The 21,062-nt window shown below is 31.3% G+C and overlaps 2 protein-coding genes across 3 annotated transcripts; both read left to right on the plus strand.

Annotated features, from left to right (window-relative positions):
- Positions 1-7,531: 7,531 nt before the first annotated feature.
- Positions 7,532-14,478, plus strand: LOC103503057 (aspartyl protease family protein 2). The gene is made up of 5 exons (XM_051087724.1): positions 7,532-9,601; positions 12,120-12,173; positions 12,370-12,485; positions 13,158-13,221; positions 13,838-14,478. Exons 1-5 carry the CDS (start codon positions 7,916-7,918, stop codon positions 14,177-14,179), a joined length of 2,262 nt encoding a protein of 753 aa, XP_050943681.1. The 5' UTR covers positions 7,532-7,915; the 3' UTR covers positions 14,180-14,478.
- Positions 14,479-17,100: 2,622 nt separating this feature from the next.
- On the plus strand, positions 17,101-21,020 carry LOC103503054 (3-hydroxyisobutyryl-CoA hydrolase-like protein 5). Of its 2 annotated transcripts, none has more exons than XM_008467225.3 (16): positions 17,101-17,238; positions 17,358-17,491; positions 17,664-17,747; positions 17,840-17,908; positions 18,073-18,136; positions 18,264-18,340; positions 18,449-18,532; positions 18,647-18,731; positions 18,809-18,894; positions 19,334-19,455; positions 19,563-19,623; positions 19,722-19,820; positions 20,123-20,224; positions 20,326-20,367; positions 20,449-20,555; positions 20,667-21,020. In XM_008467225.3, the coding sequence occupies exons 2-16, from the start codon at positions 17,459-17,461 to the stop codon at positions 20,716-20,718; spliced, it is 1,167 nt and encodes a 388-aa protein (XP_008465447.1). In that variant the 5' UTR covers positions 17,101-17,238; positions 17,358-17,458; the 3' UTR covers positions 20,719-21,020. The 2 variants fall into 2 exon arrangements, with proteins under 2 accessions (XP_008465447.1, XP_008465449.1); XM_008467227.3 differs by having other exon boundaries at positions 17,102-17,238; positions 18,267-18,340.
- The last annotated feature ends 42 nt before the right edge of the window (positions 21,021-21,062 follow it).

Consider the following 21,062-nt stretch of genomic DNA (forward strand, 5'->3'; position numbering starts at 1 on the left):
AACCAACGTGAATGTATAGACAACATTGATTGACACATAACTTGATATTTACTAGGTATGAAACCACAAAACAGTACATAAACTTGTTACTAAGAGCTAATGCTAACATAAGTTTTGAAATATACAAGACCAAAGTACACAACATATTGAAAGCCTACTCAAATCGATTAAAATCATTATTATTCATTATTTGATTTCAACCTCGTTTTAAATCTTAAAACTAAAACTCTACACTTAAAGTATTGGGAGTTTAAAAATTTATAAAAAAATAAACTATTTACGTTTCAAAACAACTAAAAAGTAAAAATTCATAGAGTTGATTTTTTTATGAAGTAAAATATTTTATTCATTTTTCTATTTTTAACCATTTTCTGTATTAAAAATAATATTAATCAATCAAAAATATCTAATTGACTAGAGTGCTTAATGGTTATTAAATGTTTAAAGTTTGGGGTAGGAAATGTATTAGCCAATAATTCTTTTGACATTAATTATGAATTTATTGTTCATAAAAAAAAGCAACTTATTTTCACTTTAGGAACGAATAAAACCAATTCAACCACACACACATATATATTTAATCACCAACCAAAATTAAAAAAACGCATTTCCCAACTCTTATGCATAAAAATAAAAAAGGAGACTTCCTTAAGATCCATACAACCACCATTCGATATATAACAACCTTCAAGTTGTTCGACTTTGAACTGATGATTAAGCATCAAGAGAGACAAACATCTTTTAGAACATCAAATTATTTATGCCTCCCAAATTTTCTTCTCCCAAAGATTGCAACCATCTCGTGTGCTCTTAGATACTTTATCAACATACAAACTAAAAATATATATTTTTTCTTCTTCTTCTGCCTCTCAATTATGTTGACATAAACAAAATTCTATAATGTTGAATTAATCCACGTCAATATATGCATAGTCAATAATAACAGTGACATGACTTGTGACATAGATTTTTTTTCTTGACATTTAAGTTAAAATTTTCCATCATAAAAACAAACCTATCTTAACAAATTGTGTTAGTATTATCAATCTAAATGTTAGAGGTTGGAATCATAACATATATTATAACCATTCAAATTAAATACATTCGAGTTTTCGGTGTTGATTAGTCAGTAACAGAATTAATTAAATTAAATGAAAATCATATTATAAATAAATCTAAACATTTTTAAAGAAACAAACATTACATTCGACCATTAATTAGACCAAAGACTGAATTAATTTTAGTGGGTCCGACTTCATGGTCATCTTCCAACTAAAGGAGCCAAGAGAAAGGAAGAATAACAAAGAAATGACCTCCGGTTTTCCTTTTATTTATTTATTACAAATTTCAACTTTCAAAGTCAAATAAGAGAAAACGAAAAAGTGGGCCACACTGTACACAAATCAGGTGCACCCGTTCCCACAGTAAAGCCAACTTCTTCGCCCACTGAGGTTCCTATTTCTCAATCCTAGTCAACGGTCTCATCCATCAATCGGACGGTTTATCGTAAACCAATCCCGTATAGAAGACGAAAGTCAAAGAGTCTTTTCGTTGTGTAGAACATTTTTTTAGTGCGTGGCGGCAAGGCCGTGGGTTGGCTGCCTCCAAATTCCATTTTTACTTTTTATTTTTTCATTTTAGTCCTTCTAAAATATTTATTTTCATCCTATTATTTTTAATTTGATAAAACTTCCTCTTTAATCTTCAAATTTTGATGAATTTGTACTTTTAATCACTAAATTTTAAAAACTAACTTTTATAAATCCTAACTTTATAACAATAGATTCATATGATTTTCGAGTTTTCAAAGTGTATCTTTATAGTTACTGTGTTTTAAAATAAATTTATAAAGTTCTATAGTATTTTAAATTTGATTTTTTAAAAATAACTGTATGATATCTATAATTAAAAAAAAAAAAAAATTAGAGAGGATATGGTTTTTTTAGAAGTTATTTTTTAATTTAAAATCACATATAATTATTCGAGATAAAAATATAAAGTTATTTTAGAGGTTTTTAAATCCATTTTTAAAATTTTAGGGATTAAAAGGTATATTTTGAAAATTTAGAGATCAATTAAGTCTATTCTTATAAATTTGGAGATTAAGAATCTCTATTTTTAAAACATAGGGACCAAACATACATAAACCTAAGGATTAAAAAAGTAATTTTCATACTTAATTTTTTTAAAAAAAAATTACAACTTTGGATGCACTTTCAACTTTAATTCATTTGAATGAGTCTAATTTTAAAAATAGATTATTTTAGTCACTTTATTCTGATTTTCAGATAAGTAAAATATTGATGTTCTTAAAAGTTGAATGATAAAAGATGAACATTTTCAAAATATTACACCTAAATTAAACCAAAGATAAAAGTATAGATACAGAAATGAAAATTTTGAATTTATTTAAAACAATTAAAATACTAGTTTTATGTCCCAATGTAATTTGAGTTTTATTTTATTACAGTATTCTATTTTATATTATTCAAATTTAGTTGGGGTATATTTATTAAACATTAAACTCATACCACCATATTTTTACTCAAACTTAATTTTCTTCGAAATTAGTTAATTAATAACATGAAAACAATATTTATTGCTGAATATATTTTTACAACTTATAAATGAAATGTTAATAAATATTTTTTAATAAAACAAATCAACAATAAACTAATTACCTCGACTAATTAAATCTATAAAAAAAATATTCGAGTACTCCTCATAAAAAACGTAAATAAATAAAAAATAAATATTTATAATAAATTAGATGGTAATATTCTATTATAATTTTAAAAATAAATAATTAAATGTACAACAACATTTGAAAAAAAGTTACAAATAGCGAAACCTATTAATAATAGGTTTTAGGGTTGAATCGATGTTAGAATTCTACTTTATTTATAAAAATTTTTATTCAATATTATATCTATTAATACTTTTTAAGTTTAATTACAATATTTTTTTGGATCTAATTTGAATATACGTAGGTTACTTGTAAAAGAAGTAACTTTATGGAAAAACCAATGGCAACCATACGTTTGTGAACAATTATATGTGTGAACAATGTATGGTGGAGATTATTTGACGGTTGCATGGGATTGGATCGAGATTTTGTTTTTGTTCATTCCAAGAAAATTGTTAATGGCAGACAGCCAAGGACTTTTATTTGTTAGTTTATTTGGTTCTTTTGCACTTTGTTTGGTTGTTTTCGTATTTGTGGAAATTGATGTATTGTAGAGTTTAGGAAAATGGAGTCCAATTTTAGAAGCCAACTTTTTCCCTTTTTCCCTCTTTTTATTGAAACGATAAAATTATTTTAAATCGTGGGAAGTATTTGAATATTTAACATTTTAGTCGAAGATATATATTATATATTATATATGATGTGTTTATTGAATAATATATGTATTGATATTTAAAAGAGATCAAAATATAATTGATATAATGGATAGATGATGATTTCATTGAATTGCATCCAAGATTATAACAAGCTCGATGGCGGACCATTGTCGTCCCATTCTTGAATGAGTTGAAACATAGCCATGTTAATCCACTAAACTAGCGTTAAGCTATTACCACATGTCATAATGATAAAAAAAAAATGGTGTTGTATAGGAACCACGGAAACTCACTAGTCTAGTAAAGGAAAAACTAAGGTGTGTTTTTGCACAACAGTTAAAAAAGCTCTTTACCCCTTTGAATAATAAGGTCAACTTTATAATTCCAACCTATATAAAGCTTCTTTATACATTTTTTAGGTTGGATTGCTGGATACGGGACCCTCCTCCTCGTAGTAGGCTGATGTTTGACATATGTTTTAACTATAGTTTTATATTAATTAGAAAGTTTTAGTCTTATTTTTGAACTTCGAAATTGGTAAATAATAATAATAATAAATAATGTAAATTGTTTTTCATTAGAAAAAATAATAAACAAGGGAGATTGTTTCATAAAATTGACAAAACAACTAAATTGTAAAATTGATATGATAATTAACATTGTAGATAAAGCCAACCTAACCTGTCGAGTTGAAATGATAGTAATAACAATCTTAATATTCCCTCTACTTTTTATCCAAAAACAACTTATGGATGGTTGAAATTAAATTGTAAACAATGTTAGTTATGTTTTTCAAATATTACGGTTAGTGAAATTGACTCTTATTTGACATGGAAAGACGTAGTATAAAAAGTTTAAAATAAACCATAACCATTAAACACATATTCTTTTAATAATGAAATAATCTAATTGGGATTTATTTTCTATTTTCAAAACCTAAAATAATAAAATTGTGGATTTTAAAATTAGTTTAACATCCACATCAAAACTTATCAACAACATTATAGATTGCTTTTAATTGGATAGGGTTTAATGCAATCACTTCTATTTTCAATAACGAGTTATTGAATTGAAATCTTATTTTGGTCGTAATCAAACACATAATCTTGGATTTTTATTACATTTTCTTGATTTTATTTTCACAAGTTATCATTATCATTTATTCAAAATTTACCAGTGTGAAAAGTATTTGAAGTAGGAAAGAAAGAGTCAAATGATATGTATTTGAAAAGGGAGCACATGAGAGTGTAAGAAAAAGATGTGAACAAACCATTATTTTAATGTCATCTCTTCTACATCAATAACAAGATAAACATTGAGAAAAGGAAAATGATTTGTAATGAATGTTCGCAACAAACATACAAATTTTTAGATGGAACAGAAAGATAAAAAATGCCCTCTAAACTTTTGAATAAATTTTTACTTTGAATTTAGTGGGTGGAATTAGTAAACCTACCCCTGGTACAAATTTGCAACCTCTTTTTATTTAAATTTAGATCAAATTAAATAACATTCCTAGTTTTTAAACTCGAGTTTTGATTTCTTTACTTAATATTCATTACCAATTTTTTCGGTTTTTAAGTTTTGTTTTTAGTTTTAATTTAGTTTCAACATGCAATTATACTTGTTACGGATGATTTTGGACCATAAGAATAAATTTAATAAATAAAAGACAGATGAGATCGAAATCAAGACAAGGTCATGGCAGGTAGATGGACCCTTGGACCCAATGTTTCGTTGGCATTGGCTTTGGAGGCTTACTTGACCATTGGACTTGAGTTAGGTCCTTGTGCCATCCTTCTCTTACATTGGCTTTGCCCACCAAAGTCCAGGAATCAAAATTTCGCATAAGTATCCGAAACTAAGAATCTCATATACGATTCATTTAAATTATAAGATAATTGAATTCTGACAAGAAAAATGAAAACATTTAAGTCAAACTTCACTGCTTCAAACCTTCCACATTCTGTCTTGAGCATTAGAGTGTGCGTGCCATAAAATATTTGTAAGTCATGTTAGTTTTTTCTTAAAATAAATTCATTGTCGATGTCATGTAAGTACGTTTTAAAATTTATTTTAATTTAACATTGGAACATCAAAAGTTCCTAAAAATAGTTTTCAATTGCCTATGAAAATTTCCTTTGACGTAAAATATCACATCATTATTAAAATAGAAAAAGAATATCAATTCAAGGTCGAGAACCATTCATAAAATTTTAAAAGACTTAAATTTAAATTTTCTAAACAATAACAATAATAGTCTCATTAATTTTTTTTAAATTAATAATGTTGTTAATTATATATTAGGAAAACTTACATAAATGTAATAAAATATTAAACTATTTATGAGTCGTATAACAAAGTTTATAAAATTAGTCAGTTTTTAAATATTCTAAGTTTTTCCTTCTATCTTTATTTTGCGATTCGTTTTTCTACCGATATTTCTTCCATCGTCTTCCTGCCATTTCGTCTTTCTTCCTTCCTATTATTTCTGCAATTTATTTGCATCATCTTTCTTATTTTTCAATTCTTTATTTACGTCGTTTGATCTTTTCATCGTTTTTTTTTTCGCTTTTCCATCGTCTTTCTTATTTTCCTTTTTTACGCCGTGTACAAAAAATAGCAAAATCTAAAAAATTCGTGTATAAAAAATCTTGAAAAAAAAGTCATTTAGATTGGATTAGTCAAATGTAAACTATTATGTAAAAAAATAAACAAGTTAAAAAAATAAAGGATCGTGTGAAAAAAAATTATTTAGATTGGAGTAATCAAATGTAAACGATATTTTAAAAAATGAAGTAAACGATTGTGTAAAAAAAATAAAGATCGTGTATAAAAAATTTTGAAAAAAAATTGGAGTAGCCAAATGTAAAAGATCGTGTAAAGAAAGTAAAGGATCGTGTAAATAAATCTAAACGATCGTGGACCAAAAGAATTAAAAAGATCAGTGTATCAAATTTTGAAAAAAAAAATCTAAATGTGGGTTCCCAGATGTAAACTATGGTGTAACTAAATTTAAACATGTAATTGAAAAAGATAAATTGTAGTCATATCTAAATGATATTGGATAAATTAGAACAATATCTAAACGATCGTCTATAAATTGTAGTCACATCTAAACGATCGCATATCAAACAACAACTAAATCTAAATGGTCGAAATATTATGTGACGACATGGTTGACGAAGTATTTTTAATATTTTATTGGGTCTTTGAATCTTTTTTTCGTTTTTGAAATTGTTTTAGAGGGTAAATATTTAATAGTTTTCTAATATATTTGAGAAAGACTCTCATCTATTATAAGGATATAGAATTAGAGACCGAAAATAAAAAGGGAAAAATAAAGAAGGAAGGGGTCAAAGGAAAGGAAAATGGAAGGGTCAAACTTGAGAGGGCGCCGGGCGGGGAGGGAAGGGATTGGGAAGGAAAAAGAGTTTTTGTATATATAATTAAATAGGAGTTTTATTATTGTTGTGTTTTTAATTTAATTTGAGTTACGTGGGAGTTGGAGATTAAAGCAGCTTTTGTAAGCTTTTACGCTATTATTTTAATGCCGTGTGGCGGAAGCACGAGGACCCCCAGTTTACAATGAACCAACTTTCCTTTCACTATGGTTAATTATGTACATTAACCCCATGTGACTTTTTAACTCAATCCACCTATTTGTTTTGTAATATTAATTTTGGAATGTTTGATTCTTTTAGATTAAATAACTTTATTCATTATAGTTTGATTTCTTACTCAAATTTGATATATTTTTTTATTTTTTTATTTGTTAGTTATAAATTTTATATTTGATCCTTAAGAACCCCAAAAACCTAGAAACCAATAGATAATCCAAATGATACTTATTTTAGATTAAAATTTTTAATTTTATCTTGTTTTCTTTTTCGAAATATTCATAATAATTATAAGATTAATTAAGAAAAAAATGTTCAAGATATAATAAGTGAAATTTAAAGTTTGAAAAATTAGAATTTATAAAGAAAGAGAAAATTACACGATAAAATTGATAAAATATTTGGTAGATAAAATTATGCGGCTAGTTTTTAATCTTTAGTGTGCTTCTGTGATTAAATGTAAACAAATACTCCTTTTTTGAGGAGTGATTATAAAATAGGGATTTGGTGAAGGATAAAAGTTTTAAAAATAAATAAAAAGAAAGTAGACAAAATGAAATTCTTTTTGTATTTTTCATCCTCTTAATTTCTATTAATTTTAAAATAAAAAGCACTATAAATATATAATTTGAATATCTCGAAATTTTAATATGAAAGCGCGTTGAATTGCACTGCGCCCTACATTCAAAGCTCTCTCCCATATTTATTACAAATCCCTCTCTTATTCTCTTTTCATTTTCATCTTTTTTCCTCTCTCTCTCTCTCTCTCTTCCCCGATTTCGCGCTTCTCTTTTCCGGGATTCCGCCTCCCGGTCTTCACAATTCCTGTTTGCGTTGTTCTTGATTTTGGTGGAATCTGATTTAACTTCGATTTGATTTCTTTTTTCTTTTTCTCTTTCTGTGATTTCTGTTAAATTAGTTGATTCTTCATTCATCAGTTGAAGTGATGCGTAATGGATTTTCTCGGTATCCCAGCACGAAGTAGCATAGGATTTCAGGATTGCAAACTGTTTCTAACATTGATTTTCCTTTTACTTTTCGCTAGCGTATTTGATACGGTTGTTGTTGTTGAAGCGCATATTCCTCAAGGATTCCACAAATCCAATCGCTCTAGTGTTTTCGGAATCGAATTGCCGGAAAATCTTAGCTCCGGTATTGCTTCTTCATCCGCGAGTGCTCCTTGTAGCTTCGGAAATGAAGGCGAAGAAGGTGAGACAGAGAGTTTAATGGCGGATTCAGTGAAGCAATCGGTGAAACTTCATCTCAAAAAGCGGTCAACGAATACAGCGAACGAGCCGAGGGAATCGATTACTGAATCTGCAGTTAGGGATTTGGCGAGAATCCAAACGCTGCATACCAGAATCGCCGAGAGGAAGAATCAAGATACGACTTCGAGGTTGAAGAAGAGCAATGTCGAGCGGAAGAAGCCGATGGAGAAGGTTTCTTCTCCGGCTGAATCGCCGGAGTCTTACGCCGATTACTTCTCTGGTCAGCTTATGGCGACTTTGGAATCCGGCGTCAGTCTTGGCTCTGGTGAGTACTTTATCGACGTGTTCATCGGTTCTCCGCCTAAACACTTCTCTCTGATTCTCGATACTGGAAGCGATTTGAACTGGATTCAATGTGTCCCTTGCTACGATTGTTTTGAGCAAAACGGACCTTACTACGATCCTAAAGATTCAATTTCTTTCAGAAACATTACCTGTAACGATCCTCGATGTCAATTAGTTTCATCTCCAGATCCTCCGCAGCCGTGCAAATTCGAGAAGCAATCGTGCCCTTATTTCTACTGGTACGGCGACAGTTCTAACACCACCGGCGATTTCGCGCTGGAAACGTTCACCGTCAATCTCACCTCATCGACGACGGGGAAATCGGAGTTCCGACGAGTGGAGAATGTGATGTTCGGATGCGGCCATTGGAACAGAGGTCTCTTCCATGGCGCCGCCGGATTATTAGGGCTTGGCCGAGGACCTCTCTCTTTCTCTTCACAGCTTCAATCGCTCTACGGACATTCCTTCTCCTACTGTCTCGTCGATCGAGACAGCGACACAAGCGTGAGCAGCAAATTGATTTTCGGCGAAGACAAAGATTTATTAACTCATCCAGAACTGAATTTCACATCTCTGATCGGCGGAAAGGAAAACCCAGTCGATACATTCTACTACTTGCAAATCAAATCGATCTTTGTCGGAGGAGAGAAACTCCAAATTCCGGAGGAGAATTGGAACCTCTCGGCCGATGGTGCCGGCGGAACAATCATCGATTCCGGTACAACTCTCAGCTATTTCTCCGATCCAGCTTACCGAATCATCAAGGAAGCATTCTTGAGGAAAGTAAAAGGTTATAAACTAGTTGAAGATTTTCCGATTTTACATCCTTGCTACAACGTCTCCAGTACCGATGAACTGAACTTTCCAGAATTCTTAATTCAGTTCGCCGACGGCGCCGTGTGGAACTTTCCGGTGGAGAATTACTTCATAAGAATCCAGCAACTGGATATCGTTTGCTTAGCGATGTTAGGAACTCCAAAATCAGCACTGTCGATCATCGGAAATTATCAACAACAGAATTTTCACATATTGTATGATACGAAGAATTCAAGACTGGGCTACGCGCCGATGAGATGTGCTGAAGTTTAATTTTAACTTCATTTTTAAAACATAGTCTTGATCTTAGCAGCAACAAGTCTTTTGTTGTATTATTAAAATATTGTGATTATATTATTTTTTTAGTATTAAATAATTTAATTTTTTTTCCTCAAAAAAGAAAGTGAGGAGCACAAGGCATATAGATATTGACTGATTTTGTAGTGAAAAAAGAGAAAAAGAAATGCTTATTTGTTTCTTTTTTTTATTTTCACTTTTCATCTCTCAAATATGGCTTCAAAATTTGCTGATTGAACATTGCCATTTGAACTTAAAAATATAATACCAACTACAAATTTGGTAGTTAACATATTTATATGCAAGTTCAACTTCGATCACTTTAAAATCGTAATTGTTGTCTTATCTTTTTTATTTACATTAAAATTGTTCACTAATTATTTTAACTTATAAAAAATATTGTAATAATTCTCTAATTTTTTTGTCAAAATACTAAATTTCTCAAAAGTAATTAGAGTGTTATCCACAAAGAATTCAAAGCAGTTTTATAGTCAAATTAGGCAGACAATGAGTTTAGTTAGAATTTAGATTAATTATTCAACCTCAAGAAAGTAGTTTGATTCTTGAATAGATTAAGGTTATGGTCATTAAATTTTAATTTATTTGGTGGACCAATTAGTCAATAGTCAAAATTTTAGGATTGATTTTTAAATACTAGGCAGTGTCATGATTTAATCAAACTATGTTTCAATTTTTTTATACATTTGATTTGCTACATCTTAATGAATTTATTTCTTTTTTGTTGTACAAAACTATGAATCAATCAAACAATATTAATTTCCATCACAATCGTAGTTTGAGTTTGTGGTTATAATTGAATTAATTAGTCTTTAATCTTTAGATCCTATTTGTACATGCATTAATTTATGATACAAATATATATAAAGTCGAAAAAATAATATGCTAAAAGGATAGATTAAACTGTATCATACGATATGGTAATTTTTCACAAAATCTTCTTTATGGCCGCACATTATATCAAATTTATATGAATGTGTACGCATTTTATTATTGTCTATGTTATGGAGTGGCCTTGAAATCCATATGCCAATTCCCCAATCTCGAAGTGAGGAAAAACACTCTGAGCACATGTGGAGGGTATGAACTATCAAGATATGGCTTAACTCAAGCTACTTGTTCCTATCCTCCAAAATATAAGGTAAATATTAAAGTTGCTACAAGTTTGAGCAATTACATGTGTGATTATGGCTAATGTCTTAGTGAACATGAGTACAATTACAATTTAGAAATCTACCAATAAACGATCCTAGTCTAACTTAATATTAACCTGATCTAAACATTCGAGAATGATAGACATAGCACTATTTTGATCTCTATTCACTTTTTAAAATGTTTATCTATTTAACACAACTCAATAACAATCTATTTTAAAAAAACTATTTTTTTTATTTGAAAATACTTATCATTCTCATTTGATTATGCATAGTTTCTAGATGACTAAAAATAAGAAAAAATTTCATAAATATAACAAAGCGGTAAAATATTTACGACTTATCAAAGCACATGAAGTAGCCATTTTTTAAATATTCTACGTTTATCCTTCCCTTTTATCGTCTTTCTTCTCCTCTTCGTATGCGATTTGATTTTTTTTTATTTACATCGTTTTTTTCCTCCTCTATTTTTTCCAAATCAAGATCGTGTATCAAATATAAAAGATCTATTTTTTTAAACTTTTATTTGGGTTCAAGATCGTGTACTAAATATAAAAAAACTTGAAGAAAAAAATGTTGTTTAGATTTGGGTTGATCGTGTTAGAAAAAGTGTACCAAAATAATCTTGAAAAAAAAAACGACCTTGTAAACAAATATAAACAAATGTGTACAAAATATTCTTGAAAAAAACCGTTTAGTAAAATCTAAACCACTGTATACTAAATCTTTTAAAAAAAAATTGTTTAAATTTAAATGAGCGTGTAACCAAAATTAAACGAGAATTGAAAGAAAAAAAAGTTTAGATTTGGCTATCTAAATCTAAATAATAGTTGACGACGTAGTTAACGAGACAATTTTCCATATATAAGCTTTTTCTGTTTTCAAAATTATTCTTAGTAAATATTTCGACGTTTTATTATATTTTTGAAAAAACCCCTAAAAATAATTTACAAACAATTTGTGAACTAACTAAATCATAAAAATTAAATTAAACTAGGCCAAAATTACCAACTATGTTAAAATTTTATAACCATAAGATAAGATTTAAAATAAACATGAACTATATGGTTTACACATCAGAAATTTAACAAATTAATACCACGAAACAATATTTAGAATCAATAATTAAAATACCATGGCGTATTTTTTTGATAAAAAAACATCCTTATGAAAATTTATTCACAATTATTTTTGAGGCATTTCAATTGGGCCGGGCCGGCCCTCGGCCCAGTTGTGGAGCAGCAGTTTAGGGTTTTACTTCATTCTCAGCACGACTTTTACGCTTCGTAGCAGTTTGGCTATCGGCCGTCGAGAGGTAAATCGAAGCACCGATCTCTTTCAGATCTTCGAGTTTCAAAATGGTTACATTCAGGGTAAGGTTCTGCTTCAGGAACACTCAAATTTTATCTAATCGATTGTTTTTTGGCGTACTTTTTTTTTTTTTTTTTTTTTCTGATTCGAATGTGTTATAGCTGTTCATTAGATTCACCTCTTCCACTTCGAAGTGAGTTTGCAAGGCATTGATCTGTTCTTTTTCACTTTTTGTTTATTTGCTTTATCGGGACGCAGTTTCACCAGTACCAGGTTGTGGGGAGGGCTCTTCCTTCTGAATCGGATGAGCATCCCAAGATCTATCGGATGAAGCTATGGGCTACCAACGAAGTCCGTGCCAAATCCAAGTTCTGGTATGTTGTTATTCTTTCCGTCGATGTTTCTTTATCTTTTTGATTGGTTACTGGGTAGAAAATGAAAGCGAGTAAGGGTTTTTTTCTTTATGTTTTCATGATCTTGGTTCATGTAGTTAGAAGATTTATGAGTGGATTTGACGTTTTCAACGTGATTGTTTCTAAAAATTCTGGAGGGATTTTTGAATCATTATTAATGGTTTGATCCAGCAGTGTTAATTTTTATAGTAGCACAATGAGATTTTATTCATGGGTTTAGTTCTATTGATATATTTACTATTTTCAAAAGCAGGAAGGCTTTTGTATAATTATGGTTATTTAGATTCTATAGTCCTAGTTCAATAGTTCATATGGCGGTGAGGTTTATTGTCCGATTTGATTTAAGGTTTCACCATTGTCCCTTTGCAACTCCATAGAATGTTTGACTCAACAAATGGAAAAGGATTTTTTTGGCCTTCTTTTTTGTTTTGTTTTTGTTTTCTGTGTTTGAATATGATAACAATAAATGTGTCTGGAACATGCTTCTATATTTGAAAAACTGTAAAAATTAGTTTTCAAATTCTAAATTTTAAATCTTGGTGAGAATCCAGATGTGGAAAGCACATTAAAGAAATCGTGTGAAGCTAGCTTAGTTTGTATTTTGATTTCTTGATACTTGCATGTGGATGATAGGTACTTTTTGAGGAAGTTGAAGAAAGTTAAGAAAAGCAATGGTCAAATTCTTGCCATTAATGAGGTATTGGGTCTGGAACATGCTTCTATACTCTATGTCTTTATCGTGTTACCGTGACAGTAGTAAGCTGAGAGCTTTTTCAGCTTCTTTGGTCTTTAACCCAAATGTCTAGTTCCTTTTGTCTATGAACTTCTATTTTATTTATAGACATTATATTTGGCATATGATTCCTTAAAATGAACAAAATTAGACAACTCCTGATATATTCATTATTGATCGTCTACCAGTCTTGATGTTTGCTTGTTGTTGTTCTTCGTTTCTTCTGAAGTTAGCTATCATGCGTTCTTTGAATTTGTTTGCATATATATGCTATATGTATGTTTACTATTTGTGCAAGTATTTATAGATATATTTATTTGAACTTTTTTGTTCTTTGTGAATGGTTATTTGCAAAGATGTTTTACCGTTCGATGAACGGTCAACAACTTTAGTGGTATAGATTTCTATTTGATTGCTTTTGTTTCCCATATAGTAGTGTACTTCATTCAGTAATTTCATGCAAGATTCTGGCCTGCACATAAGCACACCTTGTCCTCCTTAGTTCTCCCCCTTTTTTTCCTACATGTTCTAAACCATAGTACTATTAGTGATCTTCTTGCATTCATTTTTCAATTTGCAGATTTTTGAAAAGAACCCAACAAAGATCAAGAACTATGGTATTTGGCTGCGATATCAGAGCCGAACTGGTTATCACAACATGTACAAGGAGTACCGCGACACAACATTGAATGGTGCCGTCGAGCAAATGTATACCGAGATGGCTTCTCGCCATAGGGTGAGGTGCCCATGCATCCAAATCATTAAGACAGCAACCGTTCCAGCAAAACTCTGCAAGAGGGAAAGTACGAAACAGTTTCACAACTCAAAGATCAAATTCCCGTTGGTGTATAAGAAGGTGAGGCCACCCACCAGGAAGCTCAAGACAACATACAAAGCATCTAAGCCCAACTTGTTCATGTAATTCTGCTGATCTTGATTATTATTGGTTAGATTATTATTGATTAGATTAATAGCAACTTCGAGAAGTAGAAGAAATTTATTTGAAACAATTCGTTTTTCTAGCACAATTATTCCTCTGTTGTGGAGTTCATGAGATGAGTTTGTCAATTTTGATTGGATTAATATCTAAATCAAATTTTCTTGCATCTCTGTTTTTGAAGCTTTTCTCCCTGAGTGTTGCAAGTTGTAGTCTTGAATTCTTGTGTTGGGTTGGAACCTTTGTACCTTTAGAATGGAAGGTTATTCTTAATTACCGCTGAACTTATTTTGAGTATTGCGGATTGGTCTCTGTTATTGTCAAATGTTTTATATCTATTAAGTTTTAATTTCTGAAGTACTTAAGCAAAAATTTGACTCTTAAGAGCGATGTCAAATTAGATTTATTGGTTTAAGTGGGCTCTTTGCTTATTTTTTAATACACATTTTCGATTATGTATGGTGGATTGGAGGGAAAATAGCTAATAATGTTGTGAAATAAAAGATAATGAAACAAAGAGAAAAATAGAGGAGAGGAAGAAGAGAAGACAATTGAATTCAATTGTAGTGTGTCTTACAAAGGTATCACACTCTTCTATTTATAGGACATATCATGGTATATGTTACATTATGGAGTTCAATGGGATGAATGTTACAATATTTAATTGAATGTATATCTACATTTATAATATATTATTATATTTACAATACTCCCCCTTAGATATTCATATTATATAAAAATAAATGTCTCGTTAAAACCTTACTAGGAAAAAACACGATGGGAAAAAATCATAGTGAAGGAAAAAAAGTAATCATTTTTATATATTAATAACTGTTTCATTAAAAATTTTGCTAGGAAACCCAATTAGAAAAATCATAGTCAAGGGAAAAAGGGTGCAATATTCCTATTCCTTGAGGGCAATATTTCTACTTCCCCTTATGGATACATCACTTGAGTTCTCTGAGTCGTCGCATTCTAATGTTGTGCACTAGCTTTTCAAATGTTGATGTGGGTAATGCTTTTGTGAATAAGTCCGCCAAGTTGTCTTTTGAAGAAATTTGTTGAACACCGATGTCATCATTTTCTTCAAGGTCATGCGTATAGAAGAGTTTTGGTGAGATATACTTTGTTCTATCTTCTTTTATATACCCTCCTTTGATTTGTGCTATACTTGCGTTATTATCTTCAAATAGTATTGTTGGCAAATTTTTACTGAAAGACAAACTACATGTTTCTCGAATATGATGAGTCATTGACCTCAACCATACACATTCTCTACTAGCTTCATGAATTGCAAGAATTTCTGCATGATTCGATGAAGTGGCCGTTTAAATAATCAAAAATTAAGAGCCTCATTATGTCAAGAGAGACTCTCCATATGCCGAAAGAAAGCCATTAGATCCTCAAACGACGCTGACATCCCTAATGATTCAGAATGTGTAAACATACGCCGTCTTAATAGCTAGTCATGGAGTTAAATGCGACAAACTCCTAAACCAATGCATAAATATTCAAACGTATTTGCATCTAGAGGCTTAGTGAATATATCAGCTAATTGCAAGTTCAAACGAATATGATCAAGTTTAATAGCTTTATTTTCAACAAGTTCACGAATAAAATGATGCCTAATATCAATATGTTTGGTTCGACTATGTTGAACCGGATTTCTAGATATGTCAATGACACTTATATTATCACAATATAAAGTCACGGTTTCTTGAGTGAAACCAAACTCTTGTAACATATTATTCATCCAAATCATCTAGGTATAAAGCACTCCCTACCGATATATACTCAGCTTCAGCTGTAGACAATGATACACAATTCTGTTTCTTACTGAACCATGAGATAATATTGTTTCCTTAACTGTTCCTAATTTAATATTAAAGACTCTGTAAGCTCGACTATTTTGAGAGTATCCAAGAAAGATTTCTTGTTTAGATTTCACATCCCAGTTTCGATGATACTCTCTATTGGCTAGAATATAACAAGTAATTCCAAAAATATGAAAATACTTAACATTTGGCTTCCTTCCCTTTCATAGTTCATATAATGTGACTGTCATACCAGATCAAGTAGTAACCCTGTTATGAATATTGCTTACGTTTGGGGAGATGCGCACAACTCTTATGAGTAATCTTTATTAATATTCACTTAAGTCAATACGGTATATGGTGCTTTGTTCAATTATATGACTTAATAGCATGTGTCTTGACATCAGACTCCAGCTCCCCCTGAATTACTTTTCTTCACAATGTCTGGCTTCATGCTCCCCTGAACACATTAGTGAATATCTTTGACAACCTCTTTACTTTAAAGATCTCAGTGATCACACAACCCATTGTCTCGTCTGTTACTCATCAATTATTGCAACTTAGATCAACATGTCGATCTCATAGACATAAGATCATAATACCTTTAGAATCCGGTAGCTTATGCAGATGACTCCGACGTGAATGCAGATGACTCCGACGTGAACAATCTTCTTCAACTCATACATACGTACGTACGTACGTACGTACATACGTACGTACGTACATACATACAGACATACATACATACAGACGTACACACATACACACATACATACATACAGGATATATATATATATATATATATATATATATATATATATATATATATATATATTATATTATATTATATTATATGTATAAATCTTCTTTTCTTTTAAAGATAATTAATAAGATTTCTAAGATAATGGAAAACCTTTTATACTTTGAATATCTCATCCTTTAATTAATTAAGATATTTAGTCAAAGATATTCATTCTTATAAAAGCTTTGTGGCTCTTTAAGTTAATATTATTTTCATAAGCATTTCAATGTTGATGGTGAATTTTTTTTTTTTTTGGTTAAATCGATCATCGTTTGATTATCGTGGATTTTAGTCTTTTGAAAAACAAAGATGGGTTGGTAGTATTTTAGTCTGTTTAAGGTTCTGTTAGCTTCACCAGCAGTAGCCACCTAAATGTGACCTTAAGACTAGAATTTCTTCTTTGGTTGGTGGGATTTTAATGATTGGTGGTAGGTGGGAGGAGAAAGGCTGTCCATTAGACTCTACTTTTGGTCTATTTTTAAGCAACTTCTCTGCAATTGCACTTGTTTTCACTGCTGATCATCTTTCATTTCACTCCCCTGCTCAGATTGAAAACCCGTTGGGCTTGGATTTTTCGGTTCTTTCGATCTGCTGCTCTCCTTTTGATTGCTCGTTTTGCTAGATTCAATCCAGAATTTCGACTTCGGAATGGCGCTGGAAGTTGTCAAACCAGAGGAAGAGGTAGTTCTTTACTGCTTCTCCAACTTTTTGGAATGCGACCCTTTGTTTTTAATGTAATTTCTTTTAACCATTTTACTTGCTTCCTGTAATTGAGAATTTTCCCCTCGGCTGAAATTTTGTGGAAGTTTCACTCTTTCATTCACTTAATGCTTGTCCGAATTCAATTTTTCAGGTTGTTCTGGGAGAAGAAGTTGGAAATGTTAGGTTGATTACGCTTAACCGGCCAAGGCAATTGAATGTCATCTCATCTAAAGTGGTGTGTAAAATTTTAGCTCCATCTAACTGGATTGTTGATTGGTCTTATCTTCTTGAATAAAGGGATGAATAAGGATTTTCCTCTGTATTTAGGTTTCTCTGCTGGCTGGATACCTGGAGAAATGGGAAAAAGACGATGAAGGGAAACTTATAATCTTTAAGGTCAGTTCTGTCATCGATGCCTGATAAAAATATTGCTTAGTTGCAGTTGGTCTTGGTTCTTAGCTTTTCCAAACTGCAGGGATGATAAATAAGAAGTAGGAACCTTAAATCTTTGAAATGGCGTTTCTCTTCGTAAATTAGTTTTTGTCATGTGTCTTAAATAGGGAGCTGGTCGAGCCTTTTCTGCTGGTGGAGACTTGAGGATGTTCTATGAAGGCAGGAATAAAAGTAGGTGCTTGTTTTCCTATTGTCACGTTCAGCAGTGTGTACCCATTCTTTATCAGAATGATAACAACGAAGTCTTACTTAAACTTCAATGATCACTAAGTTAAGTTCCTAAATGCATTCTTCTTAGCAGAGGATTCATGCCTTGAAGTTGTCTACCGAATGTATTGGCTCTGCTATCATGTTCACACGTATAAGAAAATGCACGTGAGGATTCTCTGACCCCATTATACAAGAATTGTCAGTTTTTTTTTTTTCCTTAAAAGGTTCGATAAAGTTAAATGTTTGGCTGCTGTTCTGCTCATCTGATCACAGGTTGCACTTGTACACGGAATTGCAATGGGAGGAGGTGCATCATTTATGGTGCCAATGAAATTTTCAGTCGTCACAGAGAAAACTGTGGGTTTTTCTTTGTTTTTTTGTTTGCCTTCTTAAATGTTACTTAATTTATATGTTTGTTTCAGTCTCCATAGTAATATTCCAGTGATTTCTGTCATGGATTCTTTTATATAGATTTTTGCCACTCCAGAAGCAAGTATTGGATTTCACACTGACTGTGGTTTCTCGTATATGTTTTCTCGCCTTCCGGGATACTTGGGTAACAGTGCAGTGAGAAAAGTTTATTCGATGATTTAAAAACATAGACTGATTCAATAAGGATGTGGACATATACAGGTGAATTCTTGGCCTTGACCGGGTCCAGATTGAACGGCAAAGAATTGGTTGCAGTTGGATTTGCAACACATTTTGTCCCTTCTGATGTAAGTTTAGCGATCTCCTATTAGGAGTTCCGATTTCAAGATTTTGTTGACTAATTTTAAATGCAATTAGTAAAATAATTCATTCATTTTACAAGGGAAAAAAAATACAATCCAGGCGATGAAGGCACTAGAAATAATATAGAGCATATTGCTTTTAGTTTTTCGTTCTTAACGTGAAGTTTGTTCCCGTATTTTCAATTCAAATTTATGTCTCTGAAGCAACATCCAGAAGTTTACATGTATAAGAAATAAAAGTTACCATCATCTATAATCGATAAGTTTCCACTTTAATTCAATTATTCGAGGTAATAAAAAGCATAATTTATAATCAAGTGTTAATTAGTTTTGATTTCACACTTTGAGTTTGCTTCAATTCTGCTGCATTGTTCTATTTGAAATGCAATACGTGAAAGACGAAGCCTTCATTTGTTTATTGCAGAAATTGGATGAACTAGAGACACGTTTGATTAGTTTGAACTCCCATGATGAAAATTCAGTTCGATCTGCAATTGAAGATTTTTCTTTAGAAGTTCAGCTGGATGAAGATAGTGTCTTGAAAAGGTTGTGAATGGAATTAGATGAAGTGTTTCATTTTCATACTGAATATCTAATGTCTTTGAGATCATAATGAGTCAAATAACTGAAGTTAACTGCTGGGAATATTCCAGGCAATCTGTAATTGACAAGTGCTTTTCAAAGGAAACTGTTGAAGAGATAATAACCTCTTTTGTAAGTCTCTCTCTCTCTCTCTCTCTCTACCTTGCTTTTTTCTCTCTTTCTCTGATCATCTGGGCTTCTATACATTTGTGAACATTTATTTTGTTCAGGAAGCCGAGGCAAGCGTTGAAGGAAATGGTTGGATAATTCCCGTCCTGAAGGGACTAAAGAGATCATCCCCTACAGGACTGAAAATAACTCTAAAATCGGTACCACATCCAAATTCTTACACACGAATGCAAATGATTCACTTCTTCTTGACAACATTATTACATCCCTTAATTTTCAGAACAGACTTCAAAATTTCCATTCATTTGAAGACACTTTGCTTCCTATCAGTTTTATTTGTAACTTAGCATTATCAAATGGAAAATTTTTGGAAACTTTTAACTTTCAACTGCTGCCTTCTACTATTGTGAACTCTCCATGTTATTTCTTTTATCCCACTCGTGTTCGCTGTAGTAGCTTCTCTTGTGTGTTTGCCGCTAATTTCTTGCTTTACCATTTCCAGATACGCAAAGGTCGATTACTAACACTGCAAGAATGTTTGAAGAAGGAATTCAGGCTGACAATGAACATTCTACGCACCCTTATCTCTGGAGATGTTTATGAGGTAATTAACGATCATTGATAGCCAATAGAATCATAAAATGATAATCATCAGCATAATAGACGGGGCCACTTCTAAACTAATCTGTTTCCTGTTGAACAAAGGGTATTAGAGCTCTCACCATCGACAAAGACAATGCTCCTAAGGTTTTCCCTTCTCTATCTTTGTATGCAAGACATGTTGTTTCGTTGTGTCTTCTTAACTAAAAAGTATTAAACTGGATACAGTGGGACCCACCATCTCTTGACAAGGTTGACGACGATAAGGTAAACGAAGTATTTCAGCCTTATGGGGAAGATTTGGAACTCCAAGTACCCATAGACGACGAACAAAGGTTGGTACCAATGACATTGCAAAATTTTCAACTTCTAACAGCTAACTTTAGTGAACCATATCGACCAAGAATATGATAAGTTTGTATGTTTGTTTTTTTATTCGAAACCAGGTGGAGTGGTAAATATGAAGATTCCATTTATGCAACTTTGAAAATGGAGTGAGTAAGACAATTGCAATACAAAGTTTCTCATGTTCTGCAGTAGCTGTTATGGTTGGAATAATCTTCTTTATCTTCTTTTATCAACTGCCTCATTATGCCTATCACAAGTATATCCTTTATAATCTAATACATATTTACATGCAAAGCAGTGATTTACAAATTTTGATGTATTAATGTTATCTTGTTTACCGAAAATTAAATTTGTGAAGAGGGCGTAGAAGGTAATTGTAAGAGGAGAGTCGTAACTTGTAGTAACGACTTGTTCACAACAAAATCTGCATTGATCAAATTAATGTTAAACTATTATCAAGTGTCAAAGTTTTTAACTAAGTGATAATTAACATG

Source organism: Cucumis melo, chromosome 7, assembly GCF_025177605.1.
Source record: "Cucumis melo cultivar AY chromosome 7, USDA_Cmelo_AY_1.0, whole genome shotgun sequence".
Taxonomy (NCBI): domain Eukaryota; kingdom Viridiplantae; phylum Streptophyta; class Magnoliopsida; order Cucurbitales; family Cucurbitaceae; genus Cucumis; species Cucumis melo.

Excerpts from the sequence above, each read along its gene's own strand:
- LOC103503057 (XM_051087724.1), top strand. The coding sequence starts at position 7,916 with ATGGATTTTCTCGGTATCCCAGCACGAAGTAGCATAGGATTTCAGGAT. Across the intron at positions 9,602-12,119 it reads CGATGAGATGTGCTGAAGTT|ATCGAAGCACCGATCTCTTT; the intron begins TAATTTTAACTT and ends GTCGAGAGGTAA. Across the intron at positions 12,174-12,369 it reads TCAAAATGGTTACATTCAGG|TTTCACCAGTACCAGGTTGT; the intron begins GTAAGGTTCTGC and ends ATCGGGACGCAG.
- LOC103503054 (XM_008467225.3), top strand. The coding sequence starts at position 17,459 with ATGGCGCTGGAAGTTGTCAAACCAGAGGAAGAG. Across the intron at positions 18,895-19,333 it reads CACATTTTGTCCCTTCTGAT|AAATTGGATGAACTAGAGAC; the intron begins GTAAGTTTAGCG and ends TGTTTATTGCAG. Across the intron at positions 19,821-20,122 it reads TGAAAATAACTCTAAAATCG|ATACGCAAAGGTCGATTACT; the intron begins GTACCACATCCA and ends TACCATTTCCAG.